The 24,788-nt window shown below is 38.2% G+C and overlaps 1 protein-coding gene across 1 annotated transcript; it reads right to left on the minus strand.

The window, feature by feature from the left end:
- Positions 1–1,259: 1,259 nt before the first annotated feature.
- On the minus strand, positions 1,260–8,899 carry Avpr1a (arginine vasopressin receptor 1A). Its single transcript, XM_013023177.1, has 2 exons — positions 7,676–8,899; positions 1,260–5,431 (listed from the first exon to the last, which is right to left on the minus strand). Exons 1-2 carry the CDS (start codon positions 8,652–8,654, stop codon positions 5,145–5,147), a joined length of 1,266 nt encoding a protein of 421 aa, XP_012878631.1. The 5' UTR covers positions 8,655–8,899; the 3' UTR covers positions 1,260–5,144.
- Positions 8,900–24,788: the final 15,889 nt, after the last annotated feature.

A 24,788-nucleotide genomic window follows, 5' to 3' on the forward strand; every position in this document is an offset into this window, starting at 1 on the left:
CTTCCTTCCTTCCTTCCTTCCTTCCTTCCTTCCTTCCTTCCTTCCTTCCTTTCTTTCTTTCTCTTTCTTTTATCTTCCTCCCTCCCTCCCTCCTTCCCTCCCTCCCTCCCTCCCTCCTTTCCTTCCTTCCTTCCTTCCTTCCTTCCTTTTCTTGCTTTCTCTCTCTGCTCCTCTTCCACTCTTTTTTTCTCTCTTCCTCCCTCAATCTCTCACCCCCCCCCCACGTCTCTGCAGTACTAGGGCTTAAATTTAGGGCCTTAAGCTTGTCAGACAAGCACTCTAGCACTTGAGCTATGCCTCCAATCTTTCTACTTCACTTGTTTTTCAGATAGGATGTGGTGCACTGTCTTCCAGGTCCAGCCTTAGATTGTAATCCTCCTACACATGCCTCCTGAGCAGATGAGAATGAACACATGTTCTACCATACGCAATAATTTGTTTTCTTGATAAAAAAAATTATCAAAAAAGCACTTACAGTGTTTCACTTGTTTGCTACTGTCAAGCAGTGTAAACCCAGAAGTTTTTGCGCTTGACTATAAACTTATCATTAGCAACTAATGTAAAACTATCTTTGTTTTTTCAAAATCAATTTAACTTGACATACATTTCATAGTAAAATGTAAGTTGTAAAAGAATTATTTCAAGCAAATCAGTCATATATTTTTATTCTAGACATAAGCTAATGTGCAATAAAACAGATAAATGCATATTATTTCTGAATAATACCAGAAACCACTTGTGCTGTGTAAAGGGCCAAATATTAAATACAACTACTAAACATTTTGGAGCTAGAATCATATAATCAGGCCAGACAAACACCTGAAATTCTCCTACATAGCATAGAAAGTTGGAGGATATGTTTATTGCATTTGAAAAACAGTTACCAAACTGGAATAGTGGATATACAATATGATTGTCAGGAGTCTTGTGATATAAAACCAGCTGCTTTCATGTGTAGAAATACTAATTATTTTACATTAGTAATACTTCTGATGCTATAAGACTTAGTCATGTTTTTCCCTTGTGTTAATTTGACCCTGGGACACAAAATTATTTAATCTATAATACTCCATTTTCATATTTACTTAGACAATAAAAAACATAGACTGTGTGTGTGAATACAAACAAACACATACACACACACACACATACACACACAAAGAAGGGCTGGCAACATAGTGGTAGATGAATGCCTTACATATATAGAGCTCTGGTTTGATTCCCAGCACCACACACACACACACACACACACACAAATGTCATTCAATTTTAATTTTAATAATACATGTTTTATGTTAACATATTATAAGTCACATCTGTATTCTATTCATATAAATTCTTGTGAAATATTCTTTCAATGTCTATGCATGCAATTTGTGATTTCCCCCTATTTTAGCTATCTTGGGAAATAGCTTTCAACTGAATAGTCTTTACATTTTGACTCAAAATGTCTGATGTCAAACTCTAATCAAGGATAATTCTCTAATATTGACTATCCTGTGTTAGTTTGTTAACAAGGGTTGCACTGACTGGCACTGAAGGGTTACATTGGGGCAGGCAGGGGAAGGTGGGGGGGCGGGGAAGCAATGGCTGCTTCTGGGATCCTGGCAATGGCCACCAAGATGGTGCTGCCCAGACCTCACTCTAAATAGAGCTGTTATCTCCAACCTAATAATCTGCAAGGTCCTCTCCTGCTTCACGTACATGGGGTTATGTAGGCTCTCCTTTTCCTAAGATGACATCTTATTATACTATAGTTAAGTAAGATACTGGGAGCTATACTTTAAAGCTTCCAATGTCCAAATAACTTATTGTAATACTGGTTTTAGAGTCTAAAAAATGTGAAACTTTAAGCTAACTGGACTACTTTACTTGCATAGTAGCAGACGGATGTTGTGGTTCTTCACAATGAGTGCATTTCCATTCTAGGAACTGCAATACATTTGGAAAAGTACTTTGTGTTGTGAAGTTTACTTGAACTTTTTCTTTAAAACCAAAACCTTCTTTCAATCACGGTATAAGTTATGGAGTGAGGATAGCAATTCTATATCTACTTGACCCAAGAAATTTCATGAATTTCCTTTTCAGTTAATTTTCTTATGTGTGTGTGTGTGTGTGTGTGAGAGAGAGAGAGAGAGAGAGAGAGAGAGAAAGTAAAAGAGAGAATGTGTGTGTATCTATTGTATTTTGTGTTTAGAAGAGCTTCTAGTTTCCATTATAAGAATTTAATTATGAATGTGATTTCCCATTAAACATATCACTTCATTGTGAGTTTTGGACCATCCACATAGTAAGTAAGCATTCAATATATGTTCATTTCACATTTGTTCTTACATATCAGTTAGTTTTCAAAGCAAAATTTCACAATAAAAAGCCAAATATCTTTTAAAATATGTCTCAGATTAACTGATTGTAAGTTAATATGTACTTTAGATTTTTTTATTTATTTAAGTCATTTTATGCTTATCAAACATCCAACAGACCATTTTTACTGACTGGTGGATTTTTAACCAATCATGGTACCCACATTAAAAACACTAATATTGTGATTTGCAGAGATTTGCATAGAAAACCCTATAAAATAGCATAAAGTAATGCAATATATCTACTCTTAATTGAAGCCTTCATCAAGCATAATATCTCAGATCTTCCCTTTGGTCAAGAAAAGAAAAGTTTCCCTTCCCTGAACACTTCTCCTCAGGCCTCCAGTTTTCTTCCTTCTGAAATAGACACAAGTTTTCCAACTTGAAATGTTGGGTTAGATGAATGGCATTTCTAGGCACATAACATCAAGCAGGTTTAGAACTCGATAGATTAATTTTCTCTGCCTAAACTCGCATCCTCATCTTCTCGTGTCTCCCCACCTGTTTCCTGCTGTCTCGTGTTCATTTCAAATGAGAAAAGAGAGAGCAAGTTGATGGTGCATCTTACTTCAGAAATGGCCTAGAGATAAAGTAAATAGGATTGCTTCCCCTGATGATAAATGCCAACATTTTAAAACAGAATCTACCAAAGAATTAGGGGATTGGTATTATGGAAATGGATTAGGAAAAGGTGAGTTCATTTTTGTTCCAATCTGAAAGACTTTAGTTTTTGAATAATCAAAAAGCAATTGTTCAAAGAGCTCACTATCTAATAAAGATGTGATTATGGTTGTACTGCTCTAACTCAAATAATAAAAAAGCAATTATATTACTTGATAGCCCTTTAAGATACATATTTGTTATTTTTATTCAATGTGGCTTTTTGGGGGGTCGAGCCAGTGTTGGGAATTGAACTCAGATCCTTGGGTATGATAGACAAGTGATTTACCACTGAGATGCATTCTAGCCTTATTTGTTATTTTTAGAAAAAGAATTCTAAAACCTAAGGGGATAATATCTAAAGAACATTTGAAAATATTTTTTAGTATATCAAACCAGGGAATTTATGGGCTGAGAATTTAGAAAGACAGGAAAATGAAGAGGAGGAAAGCCGATGGCCTCAGCCCACAGTCTTTTATCTCTAAATGAAGAAAGTAACCCAAGAATATCATTAAAATACAACATTTCCTCTAAAAGATGAAAAATATTTTATGGTGCATTCTTAAACCATTGCATCTCCAAGAACTTGCCAGACAAAATAGCTAGGGGAAAAAAACCAAACAATTTATCCTGTGAATGAAAAAAAATGCAACAGCAAGAGCCAAACAGTGTTGTAATTTCTCTCTATTTGGAAATGAACAGACATGGATGCTCTTGGCTGGCTTTGGTTTACCTACATTGAAAAGAAAGCAAGTTCTACCATTATGTTGGAAAACTTCAGTCGTTCAAGAGAAGTCAATCTCAGTGGTTGCTGGCAATGCTGTGCAATGAATCAGCAGATCTATATTTAAATTTTAGGATTTTATATCCCAGACATGAGACAAACAATTCTAGTTAATGAAAAACAAGTGAGTGGAAAATAAAATCTGTACAATTCTGAAAGTCTTGAGAGTACAATAAAAGCAATCACTGGCATATGTATAGCATGTGTTTATAAAGTTCTCTTCACACATAGAATTTTCTTTAGTCCTCATAACACCCCTGTGAGGTGAGGGTACCAACTCCATGGTAGAGACAATGAAATGGACTTTGTATTTTTAAGAAACATATCTAAAGCCATACAGTTAATAGTGAAGGAATCGTGAGAAGATGTGGAGCAGTTCTTTTCTCATTCGCTTTTTCCTAACTTCACACCTGCATCTTCTCTACACTAACATGGTGGGAGTATTTCTATCTGACTCACTTTCTAATTGTTGGATCCAGATTCACCAAATATGAACATAATATGGCACAGGACATCTTGTTACACCAGTCAAATATGTTTACAATGTCCAAGAGAAAGTCAACAGATGACCTTAGGCAATCATGTTATAGAAAAGCTGACACTCCTTGTATAAATCTGATTTTAGAACAATTGCAAGTGGGAAGAAAAATTGTCACTGTCTTGGACAGTGACATTTTTCTCTAACATTCAGCAACTTAGTAATTATATTTTTGCAGCCAGTAAAACCTGAAGAACCTAAAGAGGGCACTGCCAGTTATCAAGTTATAATTTTACATTCAGGGTGACATATAAAGTGTAACAGAACTTGGTAATTTTTACTCTGAAGTCATCACCCTCCTGACCGATATGTCTCTCAAATCTCTAGCAAGGAACCCAATGGCTAATTACCATTTGGAGTTGCATTCGATAAAGAATAAATGGATTATATCTGATGGAAACGTGATTTCTCTGAAGTCTCTCCTAAAGCGTGAGCTCACTTTGTTCAGAAATAGTGCATCTATGACACTTCAACCAAACAAGCCTTACTTATGACTTAAGTCAAAATATCAAATGAACCAACCACAAAATATGAAGTCAGGGTAGTTATGAATTCCACAGAACTCTGGTTGTATTTCTGGAACTCAGGCCTGCACATTTCAGGGTGGTGTGTTTTTGTATTTACATTCTATATAAAATAATTCATAGTTTTTGGTCATAGTGATGTGGAAAACACAACTAGAAACAAAGTCTTGTACCCAATGAGTTGATTTCTGAGTGTCTGATGTAAGTTTGTTCTTATGATTTCTAGCTGGGCTCAGCTAATGGATCAACAAGAGTCAGGCTGCATGAGTTAGGCCTCAGGTTGATACAGGAATGAATTTGATGGACTTGGAAGATTTGGGTGAATCCTTCCATGTGCCAGTACTGTTTGTCGGACTTCGGTTGTTGGAATAAGAAGTCTGTCTTCTGCTCATACTGTCGGTATCTTCTTTGTGGAATTGTTGCTTCATGTTTTGGCAGCATGGGAAACTTTGCACACAGTCTTGCAGAAGGTGGCCACTGAAAAACATGTATATCCAGGGATTGCAGCAACTATTCAAGGAAGCCAGTAAAGCTGTAATGGTGATGGAAGGGTTTTCTGAATCTGTATGAAAAACACACGGAGAGACAATAAAAGTGAGAAATCAAGCACTGTATAAACTCATTTTCCTAAAGACCAAAGAGGAGCTAAAAAGGTTCTGAGTTAGTAGAAAATATAAACTAATAAAATAATGTTTCAGAGAAATGGGTGTTGTTTGTAAGATGCTTGATTGTAAAATAGTTTTATAAAAATGATTTGAAATGAATGAAAAAGCTTTTAAACCATGATTGGAACAATTAAATACCATTTCAAATGGGAATTTGAAGAGGGTAAAGCTATGAAATGGTTCACTTAAAAAATCTGTATACTATCCCTTCCCTTCCACAGGCACAAGTGCTAATAGACAAAGCATTTACAGAACGGTTCACAACTTCCATGACACTTTAAGTCTCTAAATACCTATACTATGTTGTATATATACATATTGGGTTTTGTTTATAGTTTTAAAGTTTTAAACTTTGAACATATGCTTTTGATATGGAAACTGCACAGAAAAGAAGAATGCAGCAAGCTGTTGTGTTGTCTTCTGTGGATAATTAGACATGTGGCTTGCTTTTAGGAAAAGACCATCTTTGGGGCTCAAATTATAATAAGACCAGAAGAATTAAGAACGAGTGCAGGAGAATTATGAAATATTTAATGCTAATTAGCATTGGTAAACCACATAAATAGCACAACTTTTCAGTGAAACTATTGCATTCATTATATACTTAAAAATATCATCATTGAGTACTGACAATTACTTGTCTAGTTTATAAATGTGGCATTCTCACCCACAGTATAGCAGACTGAATTACAGATTGTTTATTTTTGTGTGTGTGTGTGTGCTAGATGCTGCTGCTAATGATGATCATGGCCCATGGCTACAACAAAAACAATAGAAATACTCAACACATCTAGGTGCAAAGGAAGTTTTAGTAATTGGATGTCAATCTCAATAAAACAAAAGACTCAAGTTTTTTATTTGGTTGTTAATATTAGAGGTTTCTAAAAATCAAGAAAGCAAAAAAAAAAAAGCCAAAAAAAAAAAAACAACCAAGAAAGCCAGGACATGGTAAACAAAAAAAATGTAGTTAACATTGTGTTTGGCATTAGTGGTAATGCGGCATACAAGAACCTTCATTTGTTTACATCAACTTCATACACCAATATGGTGTATGAATCCAATCTCAATCATAAAACATGAAAGATAACCTCTCCCTGATATCTGTGTCTTCAGAACATTTGCTATCGAAAATATTTCTGTAGTATATTGGGTGTGAAAAAACTTTTTCTTACTAAAATGAAATTCAAAATAGGAAATTTCTAACGAGCCTAAGTGAAATTTGTTTTTTTGTAATTTCTAGCTGTGAAGGAACTAAAAACCAAACATGCTACTATATGTAGAGAAAATTCCCAGTAAACTCTATTGCAAGATTTGTGTTGGTGTGAGTAGTAAGTGGCCAAAATAATACTGAAAGATTAGGGAGTTAGTTTAATAAGTTAGTTTATTCATAGACCTGCTTTAAAATGGCAGGAAAAAGGAAATTATCACTGGTAGAAAGACTGACAGAATATAGTGAATATATAAACAAACTTATTAAAACAACCCCCCCTTGTACACAGAATTGAGGTCTGCCAAAAAATTAAAACAAGAAAAGGAGCATGAACTAAATGCTAATTTAGAAGTCTTGACTTATTAACATCCTTTCCTCATTATTCCCAGGAAAGTATGCCCCTCTTGCTCACCTTTTTCCCTGGAGAATTTTTACACAATCAATTTGTTGTGATATTTTTATAATCCATTAAAAAAGTAGTCATAACAGTAAAAATACTTCCTTGAGTCCCATGAGACCCAAAAGTAGGATATTCACACAGTAACTAGTTATTTGGCAAAAGGTCCTTATTCTGTTTTTCTAAATGAAGGAAGGACTCTAGGACATCGTGTCTGGATTTGTGGTCTTAGGACCTTGAACAGTACACCTGAACCCATTGCAGACACACTGAATTATAATGTCTACCATGTCTAGAGTGGAGACTCCAGGAATTTCACATTTATTTATTTATTTATTTTTACTCCTCCTCCTGAATGTGACTGGTATGCATGCAAAGGTATATACTATGCAATTGCTCTCTGTCTGTCTCTGTGTTTTTCTTTTTGTCTCTGTCTGCTCTGTCGTGTCTGTCTGTCTGTCTGTCTGCACAACCCCTCACTCTCCCTTCCTGCCTCCTATTACATAGAGTCCTTCCATGGTCCCGAGCACCTACCGGTCCAGATGAACTTCTCATCCCAGACCGACCACATCTGGATGATGAAGAAAGGCGCCCAGCAGAGGATGTAAGCGGTCACAATCACAAAAGTCATCTTCACCGTGCGGATCTTGGCGCGGGAAATGGTCTTCACGCTGCTGACACACGGGGCCACCAGGAGTCCCTTGTGGAAGGCGCTCCCCGCTTCCCGGGCACCCTTGTTCTGGCGCGAGGCGGTCTTGCCTCGGACGTTGCGCCAGATGTGGTAGCAGATGAAGCCGTAGCAAGTCCCCAGGATGGCCACGGGGGCCACGAAGATGCCGCTGGTCATCCAGGTCACGTAGGCGCGGGTTCCCCAGGGCTGGATGAAGGTGGCCCAGCAGTCCTGGGCTTTGGTGACATTGTTCACCTCGATCATGGAGAAGATGAAGTACTGAGGCGTGCTGAGCACGAAACTCAGCACCCAGGAGGCGGCAATCATGAGGCGCGAGCGGCGCGCGGGCTGCTGCAGCGTCTTGAGCGGGTGGCACACGGCGATGTAGCGGTCGGCGGTCATGACCACCAGCATGTAGGCCGACGCGAACATGGCGAACACCTGCAGGTGCTTCACCACGCGGCACAGCCAGTCCGGGCCGCGGAAGCGGTAGGTTATGTCCCAGCACAGCTGCGGTAACACCTGGAAGAAAGCGACCGCCAGGTCCGCCAAGCTGAGGTGTCGTATGAAGAGGTGCATGCGGGACGTCTTGCGCTGGGTGCGGTGCAGGGCCAGCAACACGCTGCTATTGCCCAGCACGGCCACCACGAAAGTCACCGCCAGCACCGCGATCTCCAACTTGGCCAGCTCCTCGTTGCGCACGTCCTCCGGCGGCCCGCCGCCTCCCCCGTGCCCTTCTGTTTCTTGGCTAGCATTAGCACCTTCGGCAGCCACGGGCCACCAGCGGCTACGGTTGCCATCGGCCCCCGCGTCGGAGCCTCCGGAGAAACTCATGCTGTCCATGCAGTGACCTCCGTCCGAGACGCTGCTGGAAATCCCAGCGAGCAGCCTTGGACTTGGGATCTGTGCGCCCAGCGCGCTGCCTTTGCTGCGCGCGCCCGCTCGCCTGCGCTCGCCCGCCTCGACCTCCCACCCGGCCCCCTGAGCAGCGCTCCTTCCCGCGCTCCGATCCCTCTCCCAGCTTTGCCCTTTTGCAACTCAGGCAACGCGCTCCAAGCGGCTCGGGAGCCCTGGACTCCAAACTCAACTAATTTATGAGAGGGTTGGCTTCCTCCCGTCTTACTGGCTGGAGATGGTTCGGGCCTCCCTCCCGCCTAGCCCCTCCCCATCGCCGACGGCGATTTGTCCTTTTTGCCTCCCAGCTGCTGAGATGGAGGGCTGGGAGCCTTCGATTCCTCCACACTGAGGGCGGGATCCGGGGACGCTTTCCCGCTTCTTCTCTTTCCCACACTTGGAGAACTGGCCGTGTCTCGCCTTCCGTGAGCTCTTCAATGTTCTCACACCTCCATCAGCCACCTCAACTGCACACTAGATTTCAACAGGTGCAGTAAAAGCGGTGCATAGCAACCCCGCGTTCGTGCACCCGCGTGAGCTCGCTCCCGCACTTGAACTTGGCGCCCTGCCTTCCCCCCTCCAGCCCGAGTTTCTTCTCTGACCAATGCGTCCCTGGACAGCCAGTGTGGTTGATTTTATTCCCGAGGCAATTTTGCTCCGGGGAATGACATCTGTCCCCGCCCCGCTCCTGAAGCCCTCTTTCTCAGGGACGTCTGAATGCTTGCGACTTGTCACTCGACCTCCCTTGGGGACTTGTCACGCTCCGCCCTTTGGTGGCGGTGCGCGCCGCCAAAGGTCTTCAGGCTGTCCTGACGCACTGTGGTGACTAGGGACTAAGAAAGGTTTCTTAAAACAAGGTTTCGGAGAGTTTCTTCCGAGAGCCTGATTGCTACAGCAGTGATGGCGGGAACTGGGAGGCCTTCATCGGTGAAGACTTCGTCATTGGAGACTTCTTTGGAGTGGAAAAAGACTAGCTGCCAATCAGCATAAAGCCACGGCAATACTGTCCAGGGCCAGATATCCAGGCGCCTGAGCTCCAGGAATCTTCAGGCGCAAAAGAGGCGCTAGGAAAGAAGGAAGAAAACGTTTTCTTATTAATTATTTACTTTGGGTAACAGCAGGAGTCTGCCAGGGACCCTAGGAAAGGGCAGGAATCTATGTGACCACACGTCTCCAACTATTCGGTTTTGACTCTGGTGAAAGCATGCTTTTATAGACCGCAAGAGGGAGCTGTTTCCAGGCTGTCTTTACCAGAAAAGAAAGAAAAGAAAAACACTTTATGTGGTTATCTGCCAAGGTAGAGGTACAGACCTGACTTTGCCCTTCAGACATCTGTATGTAGTGACCGAGGTATAAATTTGATTATCTTAGAAACAAAAATTAGTTCTGAAATGAAGGTAAAAGCAAACCCCTGAGGATTCGCTCCCCTGCAGTTATCAGTTCTAAATTCAATTTGTTATCCAAGGGTAGTCACTTGAGGAGTTACTGGACTTGAAGCCTACAGATCTACTTCATTGTGGCTGTATCATAAACACGGGGAAAAGTATCTGTCCTTTCTAATTGTGATATTATTGGGAGGATCAAGGGAGATAATGTGGGGAGGGGGGAGAGGGAGGAAATGCCATGAAATGGAATTCATGGGCGCTGTCCCTCAGCTCTTCAGCTCAAGGCTAGCGCTCTACCACTTGAGCCACAGTGCCACTTCTGGACTTTTCTGCTTATGTGGTGCTGAGGAATTGAACCCAGGGCCTCATGCATGCAAGGCAAGCACTCTACCACTGAGCCATCTTCCCCTTCCCTTCCCTTCCCTTTTAATAAATTTTAAAATGTTTTTTATTGTAAAAATACTGTACAGAGGTGTTACAGTTACATGAGCAAGGTAATGAGCACATTTCCTATCAAGCATTGTTACCTTCTCCTTTGTTTTTCCCCTACCCTCCCTTCCCTCCCACCTCCACAACTACACTGCCCGCCACTCCCCTCAACCCCCTCTCTGCCTAAATTGTAAAGTTCATTTTTCAACATAGTGTCTTGTACATCTCATTGATACAATGGGTCAACCTGTATCCGTATTTAAGCATTTTATTTAATAGCAACAATACTGTTATAAGCCTCAACAAATATTTGTTGCATTTCTCTGAACTAGGTCTTAAGCTGCCTATACAGGATGTAATGACTAATATTTATAAACCACTTTGTTCCAAGTACTGACACAGGTACCTTACAAGTATTACTTCAATGAATGGTCCTATGCTGTAATTTCACTTCACAATGACAGAGATGGAGGCACAAGAAGGTGACACATGCTGCTCACAATTTGTACAGAAGTAAACGATTTTAGCAGTTTGTATCTTAATCACGATTCCGTACTGCCATATGTGAATCTCATGGTCCTGGTTCTTACAGACTCATATTGATTATTTAATATTTCATACACATATGGTCTTTTCCTCTTTCAGAGTAGAACATTCTGTAGTATTTGTACTTGTTCTTTTTTCTCTTTTTGCTCAACTAGGGCTTGAACTCAGGGCTTCATCCTTGCTAGGCAGGTGCTCTACCATTTGAACTATGCTTTATATGTCTTTGGTTTTCTTTTGGGCAAGACAATTACAAGGCAATGACAGTAATAGTAGGAATAGTAGTAGTAGTAGCAATAGCAGTAGTAATAGATAATATGAACATTTAGAAATGTCAAGTAAGCTCTTACATGCCTTAAGTTTATCATTTCATTTCATTTTTGAGATAATTTTATATGAACTATGTGTAAGGATGGTTATTATCCCATTTTATAGATGAATAAGCAACTTAACCAACACCACAGGGTTCCAAGCCACTGAGTAGGAGCTACCTATAGGTCCATTTGAACTTAAATAAATGCTAATTTCTATTTTTAAATATTAAATACAAGTTTTATTATTTCAAAGTCCTCAAGAAAGAACTACAGAGCCAGTCTTTCATGGAGGCAGAAATTTTTTAACTAGGAAACATTGGTTAAATAAATAAATAAAAGCTCACAGCTTTAGTACTGTAAATCCATATCAATAGACGACTTTTCTTTTTTGTTGTTTAAGCTATGAGACCAGAGTTTCTTCTTAGAAAAATAATATGACTTTTAGAAAAAATGTATATTAACTATGGCATAAATGCCTCAAAGTGGGATTGATGAGCCATAGGAGCTCTATGTGGAATCTTTTGAGAAACTTCCATACTGCTTTCCAAAGTCGTTGAACAAGTTTACACTCCCACCAACAATGCAGTAGGGTTCCCTTTTGGCCACATCCCCTCCAGCATCTGTTGTTATTAGATTTCTTAATTATAGCTATTCTAACTGGGGTGAGGTGGAATCTCAATGTTGTTTTGATTAAGTTTTTAGCCCACTTATTTATCAGGCAGTTGTTTCTTTGAGGATTTGTTGTTGGGGTTTAATTTTTTGAGTTCTAAGTATATTTTAGGTATGAGACACTTGTCCATTGTATGGCTAGTGAAGATCTTCTCCCAATCCGTTGGCTTTCTATTGATCTTGCTAAGTATGTCCTTTGCCAACCAGAAGCTCTGCAATTTCATGCAATTTCATTTGTCCAAGCTTTCTTTGATTTGTTGTGTTTCTGGGTCTTTATTAAGGAGCCCTAGAGTTTCTCCTGTTCCTTCCTGTAATGTTTTCAGGGTGTCTGCTTTGACTTCAGAGTTTTCGATCTATTTGGAGTTGATTCTGGTGCAGAATGATATAGAGGCATCTAGCTTAAGTTTCCTACAGGTGTTAGGCTGTTTTTGCCAGCACCATTTACTGAGGAGGCTGTTTTTCTTCCATTCTATTTTTTAGCTACCTTGTCGAAGATGAGGTGGCTATAGGTCTGTAGGTTCATTTCTGGGTCTTCAGTTCTATTTCATTGGTCTCAGGTCTGTTCTTGTGCCAGTACCAAGATGTTTGGATTACTATGGCTTTGTAGTAGAGTTTGAAGTTTGGTATTGATTCCTCCAACACTGTTCTTTCTCTGAGGATTGTTTTTGCTATTTGGGGTCTTTTATTGTTCCATATGAATTTTGGAGTTGCCTCTTCTATTTCATTGAAAAATGAGGTTTGGATATTGGTAGGTATGGCATTGAATTTGTAGATAGCCTTTGGCAGTATTACCATTTCAACGATTTTAATCTTCCCAATCCAGGAGTACGGGAGTTTTTTCCACTTCCTTAATTCTGCTTTAATTTGCTTTTTCAAGTTTTTAAAGTTTTCATCATACAGGTCCTTCACTTCTTTAGTTAATTTAACTCCTAGGTATTTCATTTTTTGTGGAGCTATTACAAAAGGAGTTGCTTTCCTGATTTCAGCCGCTCTCTTCTCGTTATTGGCATACAGTGAAGCCATTGATAAATGCTCATTTATGCCAAATGCTTCTCATACACAGAACCTAACACATCTTTGCAGAATGAATGAATGAATAAATATTGTTATAGGAATGACTTTCCAAGAATTGTATGAATATGAAGGTCAGAAAAAGCTTGGTGACTAGAAGAATGAACAATGATTGTTGGGAAGCTACCCTTGAGCACATGTCGTCTCTGGAGAAGGATGCCAAAATTTATGTTTGGAAAGGAAGAAATGTCTGTAGTCAACTCTCTGCCTTGCAAATCTTGAACTGATAGCATACAAGTAGTTCCAGCTACATGTTAGTAGAAAAATCACTCTGATGAAAAAGATTTCCTAAATCAGTGCTATTATAATCATATTTTTGGAAAATCAGCTTGCATGGAAAAATAGGTTGATTGATCTAATTAAAGTTTGTTTTCAAAATTTTAACTTAAAAAATGGTTGAGTTTAACATTTTTGGCCGTAGGAAATGAATGCGCCATTGAAGTTCCTGAAAAATCATTGCCAGTACCTTGAATATTCTGTCTAGAATTTGGTAATCTTCAAGACTGGTTAGCAGACTAGCAGATTACTTGTATAATCGAAAGAAAAGAAGTCTTTGTTATTAAAAGGATGTAATTTGTTGGGGTTGCTTATGTTTTTTGGATACTATTTTTTGTACAATAAATAAATGTTTTATAGCCTTTCTTGCTTGTCATTTTCTTCTTTCTTTAGATTGGACAGGATTAGGTTGTAAGAAACATTCTATTTATGTTCCTTTTTTATTATTTTATTATCTTTAAATAGTTGAACAAAAGAGTTGCCATTAAACAAAACAGTTTTATCAATATCATCCCTTTCAATATACTCTTGTATTAGTTTCAACCCACAATCCTCACTTTTCCTTTTTTTTTGGGGGGGGGGTCCAGTTCTGGAGCCTGAACTCTGGGCCTGGGCACTGTCCCTCAGCTCTTCAGCTCAAGGCGAGCACTCTACCACTTGAGCCACAGCACCACTTCTGGCTTTTTTATTTTTGCTTATGTGGTGTTGAGGAATCAAACCCAGGGCCTCATGCATGCAAGGCAAGCACTCTACCACTGAGCCACCTTCTCATCCCCTTCACTTTTCCTTTTTATTTTGTCAGTTGTGGGGCTTCATTCTCTCCCTTTCTCCTCTTTATCCACTCTTTCCCTTCTTGTGTGACTTTCATATCCTTGGCGAATGAGTCATAGATTTCTCAAATCTTTTTCTTGCACCAAAATATGGAGTATGCTACATTTTACTTTTCACTAGGATTTTCATGGTGATAATTGCCTATTTCTAATTTATCCCTGGGTGAAGTAGACATGTTGTTGCAGAAGAGGCTCAATCTATTTGTGCTGTAACCTCAATGTATAATGTCCGAGTCCCTAAGAATTCATGTCTCTGAATATGGATGTACGATATGGATGTACAATATAATTGGCTCAAAATACCTGGGGGCATTAACTAAAATGTTTTCAAGTAGGCTTTTATCTGAAAATGTTCTTTGATTATATGGTGACTGCAATGGACAATATAACAATAAAGATGCTGTCATTACAGTTCTTAAGTACTGGCAAATAATTAGAGAGATGGGACTTCTTACATGGATATCACTTGTAAAAAGGAAGAATGAATGTGTAGTTGATGTTTAGAGAAGGCTTTCAGGCTCTCTGTTTAACTTTGTATTTGACCTGCTAGTTTATTTTCCCTAAACCCTTCAAATGAGAGTACTGTCTGGCTGGCATCTTGGTTTTCTCCTTGTAAGGCCCTGCACAGTGAACCAAGTTGGTCAATGCCAGACTTTTGATCTTCTGAACTCTGAGATACTTGTTGTGTTAAGTCATTGCATTAATGATCATTTCTTATGTGCAGTAGAAAATTAGTAGCTTGCTAGGAACTTTTTTTTTGGCTAGAAACCTTTATAATTAAATATGGTTATTGAAAATTGAAGAAATAAGTAAAAAAGAATATCCATAGCTTTGAAATGAGCTAAAAACAGAAATGGAATTTAATATCAACCCAACATAAGTTAGGGAAGGAAAACCATAAAGCAAATTTAGGAGCTACAAAATTAAACAGAAACATACCAGTAGTAAGAGAACTGAGAATCTCTCTTAGCTTATAACATTAAATAGATAAAAAATGAATAAAGATTAAAAGAACTAAGAAGTTCTAGATACAATACTAGAACACCTGTATCACTTGTATCACTTAGCTGTTTTCAGAAATTATATTAGGATCAATTAGAGTCAAGATTAGAATAGTGAAAGAAAATTAATACAAACAAATTATATGCCTAACCTTTATTGACCACTTGCTCTTTAGTTTTTACATTCTTTACATGTATTAACTCTCTTAAAACACAAATTCCATATAAGAACCTTGAATATTCCATTGTATAGATGAGAATAGTAAAGTATGACTAGGATATTTGTCCCCTGTCCTGAAAACATAGCTAAGCTGATACTAGTCATGTGATTCAAGTAGTCACCTGACTTAGAAGTGTAGTGGAAACTTGGCTATTTCCAAATTCTGTGATTTTGGCCAAATTGAATATTCTAGGCCCTCATTCTTTACCTGAGTCTTATCTTCATAATTCAGTAAGATATGGCATGCTATCCTTTAGTAAGTGCTTAATAAAATTATTAATTAGTATTATCTCAGTTATGTCATACACATATCCAAACAGCTGCCAATTCTTACCATGCACGGATCCATTCTTTTCTCAGGTGAAAGCAAATGGAATCATATGGCACTCCATAAGAAATACTGGAAACAAAACTGATGATAGCGTCATTAAAGTTTTCCAGAAACACCACTGAAGTGAGTATTTCTTGGACAAAATCTGTAAATAGACAGAAAATGTATGACTGGATTTCCTCTTAAATTAGTGAGTTCAACAGTTCTTGTCAGTGAAAGTGTACTATGGAATTTTGGAAATATGCTTAAGAGATTGAAATAGCCTGTTCAAAATAAGATAGACCATAGCTTGTGCCTATACTTATACATACATATATATATATATATATATATATATATATATATATATATATATATCAGTTGGCTTAAACGGAGTATACATAGACTAAATAATATTTCAATATTTTCTCTTATACTATTTTGTAATGCTTTTATATATCTTTACATTGTACATAGACATTAACTTTTTTGCTATCTCCAATTTTGTCCTGTAGAAGCCTCAAACTCAATACATACAAAATTAATTTGTCTCACCCTCCTTCCTTCTATATTTGGCTCTACTGAGCAGTAACTACCTTGTGACCTATCTGAGCAATTTCTTGGCTCTTTCCAATTCCCTGTTCTTGGGAATAAATCCTCAAAGTAGCATGAACTCAGAATTCACCTCATTCTTTACAGCTTGAGGCCTTTTTTACTCTTTAATCTGAACTAATCAGACAGCATTTCTTTGCCTCCATCATTTTTATAGCATTCATTGATGGTTAACCTTTCACAAACTGGTTTTCAACCTGTCTCAGCAGGAGAGCATGATGTACGACATTGTTACACATCAGAAACAGTTTAACAGAGTGGCTAGAATGATGGGGAGTATTTCATCTTTATCAAGGCCTAAAATGTGATTGAGACTAGAAGAATACATTTTATCCATGATCTTGTGATACTGATTTTTAAAGGGACAAATATTTTTAAAGGCTCAGAGGACAAATGAGTAATAAAATTGGCATGTATTTTAGTGTTGTTCTAGAGTTTGTGTCATATGTTTGAATTAGCCATAGAAGCGTTTTTCAGTTGGTAAAAGAAATAATGAGTTGCTCTCAGTCTTGGAAGTGAATTCTCTGACATGGCTGAGGCTGTCTGATGACTAACTTTCTAAGCTTATTTTTTTTATTGCTGGTGTGTGTTCCTAGAAGTGTGTTTCTCGAAATGGGTTCTTTAAACAGGCTTAAAATTAGTTCTGCATTTATTCGTTTATATGCCCATAGATTTGCCATGGATGGGTTAGAAAGTTTATGATAATCACCTCTCAGTTTAGCTGTTACTGTAGTCACTGTTCAGTAGCTTTATTTTTCTAGACGTATGTGAGATTTTTATTCTTACCTATTAAAGCACTTCTCATCTTTTCCATTTAATTTTTTATTTGATTGTCTACCTTTACCACTACTATGCAAACTCTGAGTTCAAGGAATAGTTATCTCCTTTCAGTTTATCTTGGCATCCAGAAAAATTCCTGGCATGTCATAGCTCACTCCATAAACCTTGTTGAGTGAATAAACTAAAATGGCCCACATTGTTTTCTTAAATTTGTCACCTTTGACATTTTGGGTGAAGTAACTATTAGTCGTATGTCTGTCTTTTGCGTTAGAGGACAATTTGTGGTATTAATCATCTACCTAGAAGATGTCAGAGGATATTTCTCAGTTGTGACCACAAAAACAGATAGAATGGCTCTTAAATAGCTCTACCCAGAGTGACACACATTGCTTTACTAATATTTCATTAGTAAAGCCCCACCCCAAGTTGTAAAGTTCATTTGCAACATAGTGTCTTGTACAGCTCATTGTTACAATGGGTCAACCTCTATCCATATTTCAGCATTTTGTTATTTCCCTTCCCCTTCCCAAATTAGAAAAATGTTTATACAAGATGCAGGGCACTGAAATCAAATACCATGAAAACAGGGGTTATACTATGGGGGAAGAACATACAAAAGAAACAAAAAAAATCACATAGTACATTATAAGTACACTATAAACAATAGCAAGAAAGAAAAAAACCATTGTGTCCCTATCTTGAGGTTCATTTCACTTAGCATCATCTTATATGGCCATATGTGCATAGCTTTTGACCTTTTCTGCTTGTCCTAGACATATACTAGTTATTACAAATAAGGGGAACCTATTTTTCTTTGGGCCTTGCATACTTCACTTAATATAATTTTTTTCCAAGTCTCTCCATTTCCAACAAATGGGGCAGTATCATTCTTTCTGATGAAGGCATAGAATTCCAGTGTGTGTGTGTGTGTGTGTGTGTGTGTGTGTGTGTGTATCACATTATCTTGATCCATTCATCTACTGAGTGGCATCTGGATTGGCTCAATATCTTAACTATGGTAAATAATGCAATAAACATAGTTGTGCTGGTAGCTTTAGTACGGCCTTGTTTGTGATCATTTGGGTAAATGCTTAAAAGTGGGATTGCTGGGTCATAGGGGAGCTCTATGTGGAGTCTTTGAGGAACATCCATATTGCTTTCCAAAGTGGTCGAACAAGTTTACACTCCCACCAACAATGCAGTAGGGTTCCCTTGTGTCCACATCCCCTCCAGCATCTGTTGTTATTAGATTTCTTGATTATAGCCATTCTATTTTGTTTGTTTTTCTGAAGAAGATTTTTATTTTTTGCCAGTCCCGAGGCTTGAACTCAGGACTTGGGCACTGTCCCTGAGCTTATTTTGCTCAAGGCTAGCACTCTACCACTTGAGCCACAGAACCCCTTCCAGCTTTTTCTGTTTATATGGTACTGAGAAATTGAACCCAGGGTTTCATGCATACTATGGACGCATTCTACCACTAAGCCACATTTCCCAGATTTTTATCTTAACCATGCTTTGTAGCTATATGCAAGAAATGTTGAGATTTTTGGCTTTGGTTCATTGGAGGTGTTTTAAATTATAAATAATATAAGAAAGGATCAATATGGATAACCCAGCTTTGTGGATCTTCTTTGAGCTTACCTGAGAAGGAGACTATAAATAGTTGTCTCTTGTGCATGTAACAGGCTTCTAGATATTTGGGTAGCCCACTTATATCACTCATTTCTTTCAGTGGGAAAATTGAGCAACACATCAGCATAGTGAATAGTCAAAGGCATCAGTCAGTGTTATAAAAATACCATTATTTTCATTAGTTCAGATGTAGCATCTTAAATACACATGTGCCTCAATATGTGTAGACTTGGTATCTTACATGGTACCTTTTATGTCTAAGACTATTGTCTTTGGCATTTTGCACTTCCAAACTCATTCTTGACCAAATGAAGAGTAAGGAAGCAGGAACAGACCAGAGAATGCAAAAGAACTTGTAAGGGTCTGATCTTAAAGTAGCATAAATGGCTTCTAGCCACGTTCACTAGCCATGATTGATCTTATATTTCCAAATAAATTTCCTGGGAAGTTGAGAGATAGTCTCTTGTGTATCAAGGAAGGAAGAAGAGACAAGTTAGGACATAGCTAGCCTGTCTCACAGAAATCAAGTAGAAGTCTTCCTTCCCAAAGTAATGAAAGTAACTTTTAAGGTTTTAAAATTAACAGTTTGTGTCTTATAATTCTATGCCATTTTAATTTTCTTTTAATCTTTTTTTTTTGTTGGTCATGGGGTTTTAACTCGGGTCCTGGGCGCTGTCCCTGAGCTATCTTTGCTCAAGGCTAGTACTCTACCACTTTAAGCCACAGCACTACTTCTTTTTATCCCTGAGTATTATCAAATAAACTGCCAGTAAAGGATCATATTTTAGCTGAATCAAATGTAGAGAAGGTCTTTAGCAAGGCTAAGATCCCATTGTATCAATAAATAGTTTTCTGTGTTCAGTCAGAGATTTAACACTAACTTGCTTATGCAAAGAGATGAATAGGGGGAAGGAAGAAAGGAAGGAAATGTGGTGGTGCTTCAGGCAAAGCAGGACACCCAGGAAGAAACATAATGTCATTAGACTTATATTTCTCTATTCATTTCTTGGACTCCATTCATGTTTTGGTCATGGTGATGCCATGTACTACTATCTTGATAATCCTGGGGAAGAGTGTATTTGTCATTAGATTTAACATAAATTTCTTAAGGCAAAAACTGTATGGGTTGAAACATGTGCCCTGGGTATTTTGTGTTGAATATTTTATTTAAAGTGTCAGAAATTTTTAGTTGAGAATGCCATGCATGGTCATTAGTTAGCCACTTTAAATTCACATTCAGCATGCATAACATTCATTTTAGCTGGAACTGGACAGAATTGGCCTTGTCAGAGAATTAACACTACCTGTCCTCTTCAATCAATACCAAATACACCTTAAACCAGAAAGTTAAAAGAAAATTAGCATGGAAACCTTTAGCAGGGTGGTTTTTAAAGCTAGGAACATTGAAAAGTGTTCTAAAAAACTGATGAGGCCAATAGGTCTTTTATTTGAGCAATGTCTATATACAAAGTTTTGTTGTAATTTCAAGGAATTCCAAGCCCATGCTGACTATTCTAAAAACACCACAGATTCCAGCTTATAAAATTTGAACTACATAACAGAAATACAAAGTATTATGTCATGTTCAGGTTGTGGCACTGCTGGAGAGGAACCTCTGAGCTACTCCAATGCAATTCTACAAAATATTTACAGTTTAGTTGAGCTCAGGGAATTTGTTTCAGTTAAATGGGAGTGTTCTTTTGGAGTGTGGCTCAAAGAGGCTGATAGCCAAGGCCAACCACATTAACAGCTGTCATACACAAGTCTGACTTAATAGGAAGATGGTATACTCAAGTGTTAGATCTGGAGAGGTGTTAATTATTTAATTTTCCCTCCCTAAGTGGAGGAACTATCCTCAAACTTCAGCTGGTTGCAGAATGGCTCTGAACACAGAACACAGTAGAAATGATGCTGTGCAAGCTTCAAGCCTGGGACATGAAAAAAATTCTTGTTTCCTCTTTCTTGGAAGACCCTTGGAAGGCAGTTGTTCTGTCAGACATCTGACTACCCTGAGACAACCACACTGTGACAGACCAATATATGAGGGGGCCTAGATGATGAGAGGTCATGTGGGAAGAGAGACAGGCCAAGGACCAAGGGCATAGTGAACACATGTGTGAAGAAGCTATTCTCATATGGGATCATCCATCTTCCTCTCAAACAACACTACCTGGATCTGACACAAACTGCTGGACAGAGTCCTTCCAATACTCCTGAACCAGAAGGCCCAGGTGCAAATTTGACTCTTTATTCAAAGCTACTGAATTTTTACATAATAATAGATGAAAATAGATCCACCTAACTCATAAGTTTAGCTGTGAAGGAATTTAGGTATATTTATAGTTAATATGGCATAATGGAAAGAGGAAACTGGCATTATTTTGATCATTGAACATTTACCATTTGCATAATAAAAAACATGCCCAGCTTCTGGGAAAATGTACCAATCTGAGCATCAAAACTCTGATCATGTTCAGTGATGGACCACTAACTACAACACTTCCTCTCTAAATGATTCCAGCTGTGTGCTCATCACACACAGAATGCTACACTCCCTACTGTGGGGCTGTTTGCTGCACCAGATCCACAGGGCTTTATTTAGGTCTTGTCATGTTGGAGCACACAAAACTGAGCGACTGCATTTTCAAAAGATTTCTCTGTTATAACAATGAGAAATAAGGCATATAAATGTAACACAAAGAGAAAATAACACTTCCTAAGACAAACAACTTCTAAAATGTGTATGACAGGTCATAAACACTTTGCAGGTCCACTGAGTCCATAGTTAGAATAGAATAGCAGTTATGCTTTATAGGAATTATAAGTACAGATTTAGAATGAGGAACAGAAGAGAAGGTAGAATTGATGTAAATAAATGAAGTTTCACTTTACATTATACAAGAAATGTTGACCTGTGTGTGTGTGTGTGTGTGTGTGTGTGTGCGCGCGTGCGCGCACACTCGTGTGCATGCTGCTACCAGGGCTTAAATTTGGGTCCCAGGACCTTGTGTTCTGGCTTGGCTTTTTCACTCATAACTAGCACTCTACCACTTGAGCAAGGCCTCCAGCCCTGCTATTTTCTGATTAATTGGAGTCTTACAGACTTGTCTTCCTGGGCAGCTTCCAGCTACTCAGGAGGCTGAGATTTGAAGATGGTGGTTCAAAGCCAGCCTGGACAGGAAAGTCTGTGAGATTCTTATCTCCAATTAACAACAGAAAACCTCTGTAATCCTAGTTCTCGCCTGTAATCCTGTCTCTCATATGCAGGTTATGTGGCTAATTATTTTGGTCAAGCTTAATCTCTGGAGGCTGAGATCTGAAGATCATGGTTCAAAGCCAGGCGGGGCAGGAAAGTCCATGAGACTCTTGTCTCCAATAAACTACCAGAAAACTGGAAGTGGTGCTGTAGCTCAAGCGGTAGAGCGCTTGCCTTGAGCTGAAGAGCGCAAGGACAGCGACAAGGCCCAAAGTTCAAGCCCCACGGCCAGGCCAACAACAACAACAACAAAGATTAGTCTTGTCCACATAAGGCCCCGGTTCTGAGGGACAGAAGGCTGCACACTACCATGCCAGGCTCCCAGAGGCGTTTTGCAGCAGGCACTTAGCATACAATTGAGGGAGCTCAGATCTAAGCAGGATATGTGACTTTTCCATTCCTCATCAATGATATAAAGCATACAGTTAGGTCAATAGCCTGAATGCAATGTACTATTCTGCCCACTGTGAACTGTTCTATAAAACCTACCCATCTTACCAGATGCATCTTATAGAGAAGGGAGATTCAAGTCTCTGTCCTAGATACATAGGCCAGTCCAACTTATTCTGGCTTTCATTATGCAGCTTTTAAGCCATAATTTTTCAGCTCTATAGATAATTTGGGAAAATTACTCCAGCAAACAATTCTACCAAGCCATGTTTGGAGGTCAGAAAATTGCTATGTAAAGTCAGAGCAAATTGTTTTTCTATGTGACATTTCTTCTGACTGTACTAAGATGCTTATTGTGTTATTAAACCATACATTTCTGTTGGTAGGCAGCCATAGATAAAGGAGAAGAAAGATTTCTATTGATTGCTCAGAAATAATATTGTAATAACTTTCCCTTCTAACTGAAATACAGGTCTGAAGAGAACAGAATGAAACAAAAGATCTGGCAGGAGGTAATGACAAATGAAAAGGAAAATTTCAGCGTGCTATTTCTGTGTGAAAGAAATAGATTAAATTATGCAGGGAATAGCTCTATAATAAATTTCTTGATGCTTATTTCAATATATGGAAGAGTTAAGTTATCCATTTTAAGGTTTCCATTTAGACAGAATTTGTATATGCTGACTGGTTAGAATAATCGTTAGTAACTTAATTGAGGGTATTGGTAAGTTTAGCTAATTTAGGATTAGAACTGAATTTCAAATAAAAATAGGTACTTTTTCTTTCCCTAAGAATACTATTCCAAAGTCCTAGTACTTTTAAAGGATTGCTTCTGTTTATTGAATATAGTCATCATAAAAATACTCCAAGCCAAGACAGATTGGACACATTGAGAAACGGAATGTGGATCAAGTAGTAAGCCAGAGTCCCCCTTATTTCTGTCTCTCATATGCAGGTTATGCGGCCAATTATTTTGGTCAAGCTTAATCTCAACTTCCTCTTTCAAAAATCTTAAAGTATCTTAATTTTTTTCTGTACAACTCATTGTCTGGTAAGAGCCACATTATTAGTATATACCCATTCAGGAGAAAATACTATCAACAACAACAAATGCTATAGAAAGTTAAGATATTAAGGGCAGGATAAGGAGGATAAAGACAAAAAGAATATTTTGTTTGTGAACATCAAGATATTTTATTTCTAAAACAGCTTTGAAAATTTCAAAGATACTATAAAATAATCGGGTAAAAAAATCTGGATCTGGTAAGTGTAAACACTCAAACAGGAAGTCCTCAAGTGATTTTTAATCCCTGGTAGGGGATGGGAAAGAGGCAGAAGTAATGAGAGAAAACACAGACTGAAGACTTAGAAATACAAAGTTCATGTAACAATTCTGGGAGCAAATCTATAAAACATTGTCCTACATCTCAGTACCAGTACAGATTCAATGGTGCTGTCCATTACTAAGTGCCAGATAATTTTATATTTTATCATGGTTTAGGTTGACAAATATTAATTTGTAGAGTGCAAGATGATACTTTGCTACATGTATATATTGTGGAATGATTAAGCTATTAACATTATCATCTTACATACAATTTTTAATTGTGGTGAAAGCATTTAATATCTATGAATATAGGAATTTTGAGGTCTTAACATATTATTACTGTTATTATTATTATAGTAAATAAAATTGATTAATTGCTGAGCAATAAAACTTATTCCTCTGTCTAAAACTTTGCATTTTTTTGTTTTTCTTGCTTTTTTATTTATTTATTTATTTTTTATTGTGAGAATACCATACAGAGGGGTTATAATTACATGGGCAAGATAACAAGTACGTTTCTTATTAAACATTGTTGCCTCCTCTTTGTTTCCCCTTCCTATCCCTTCCCGTACTCCCCCCCACCCCCCACCCGATCCTCCCCTCACCTCCCACCAAAGTTGTAAAGTTCGTTTTTCTACATAACGACTTGTACATCTCATTGTTGCAATGAGCCCACCTGTATCCCTATTTAAATGATTTGTTTTTTCCCGTCCCCTTCACAAATTATACCAACATCAAATACAGTAAAAGCATAGGTTATATCGTGGGGGAGGGACATACAAAGCAACAAAGAAATCTTCTTATAAATACATTGGAAACAATTGCAGGAAAGGAAAAAAACTCCAAAAAAAACATTTGAATACTTATCTTGGGGTTCATTCCCCTAACATCAACTTATCTGACCTTTTCTGCTTGACTCAAACATACTAGTTATTGCAAATGAGGGAAACCATGGGACCTATGTTTCTTTGGGCCTGGCTTACTTCACTTAATATAATTTTTTCCAAGTCTTTCCATTTCCTAACAAATGGAGCAATG

Source organism: Dipodomys ordii, unplaced genomic scaffold (genome assembly GCF_000151885.1).
Source record: "Dipodomys ordii isolate 6190 unplaced genomic scaffold, Dord_2.0 Scaffold3, whole genome shotgun sequence".
In the NCBI taxonomy this organism is placed as follows: Eukaryota; Metazoa; Chordata; class Mammalia; order Rodentia; family Heteromyidae; genus Dipodomys; species Dipodomys ordii.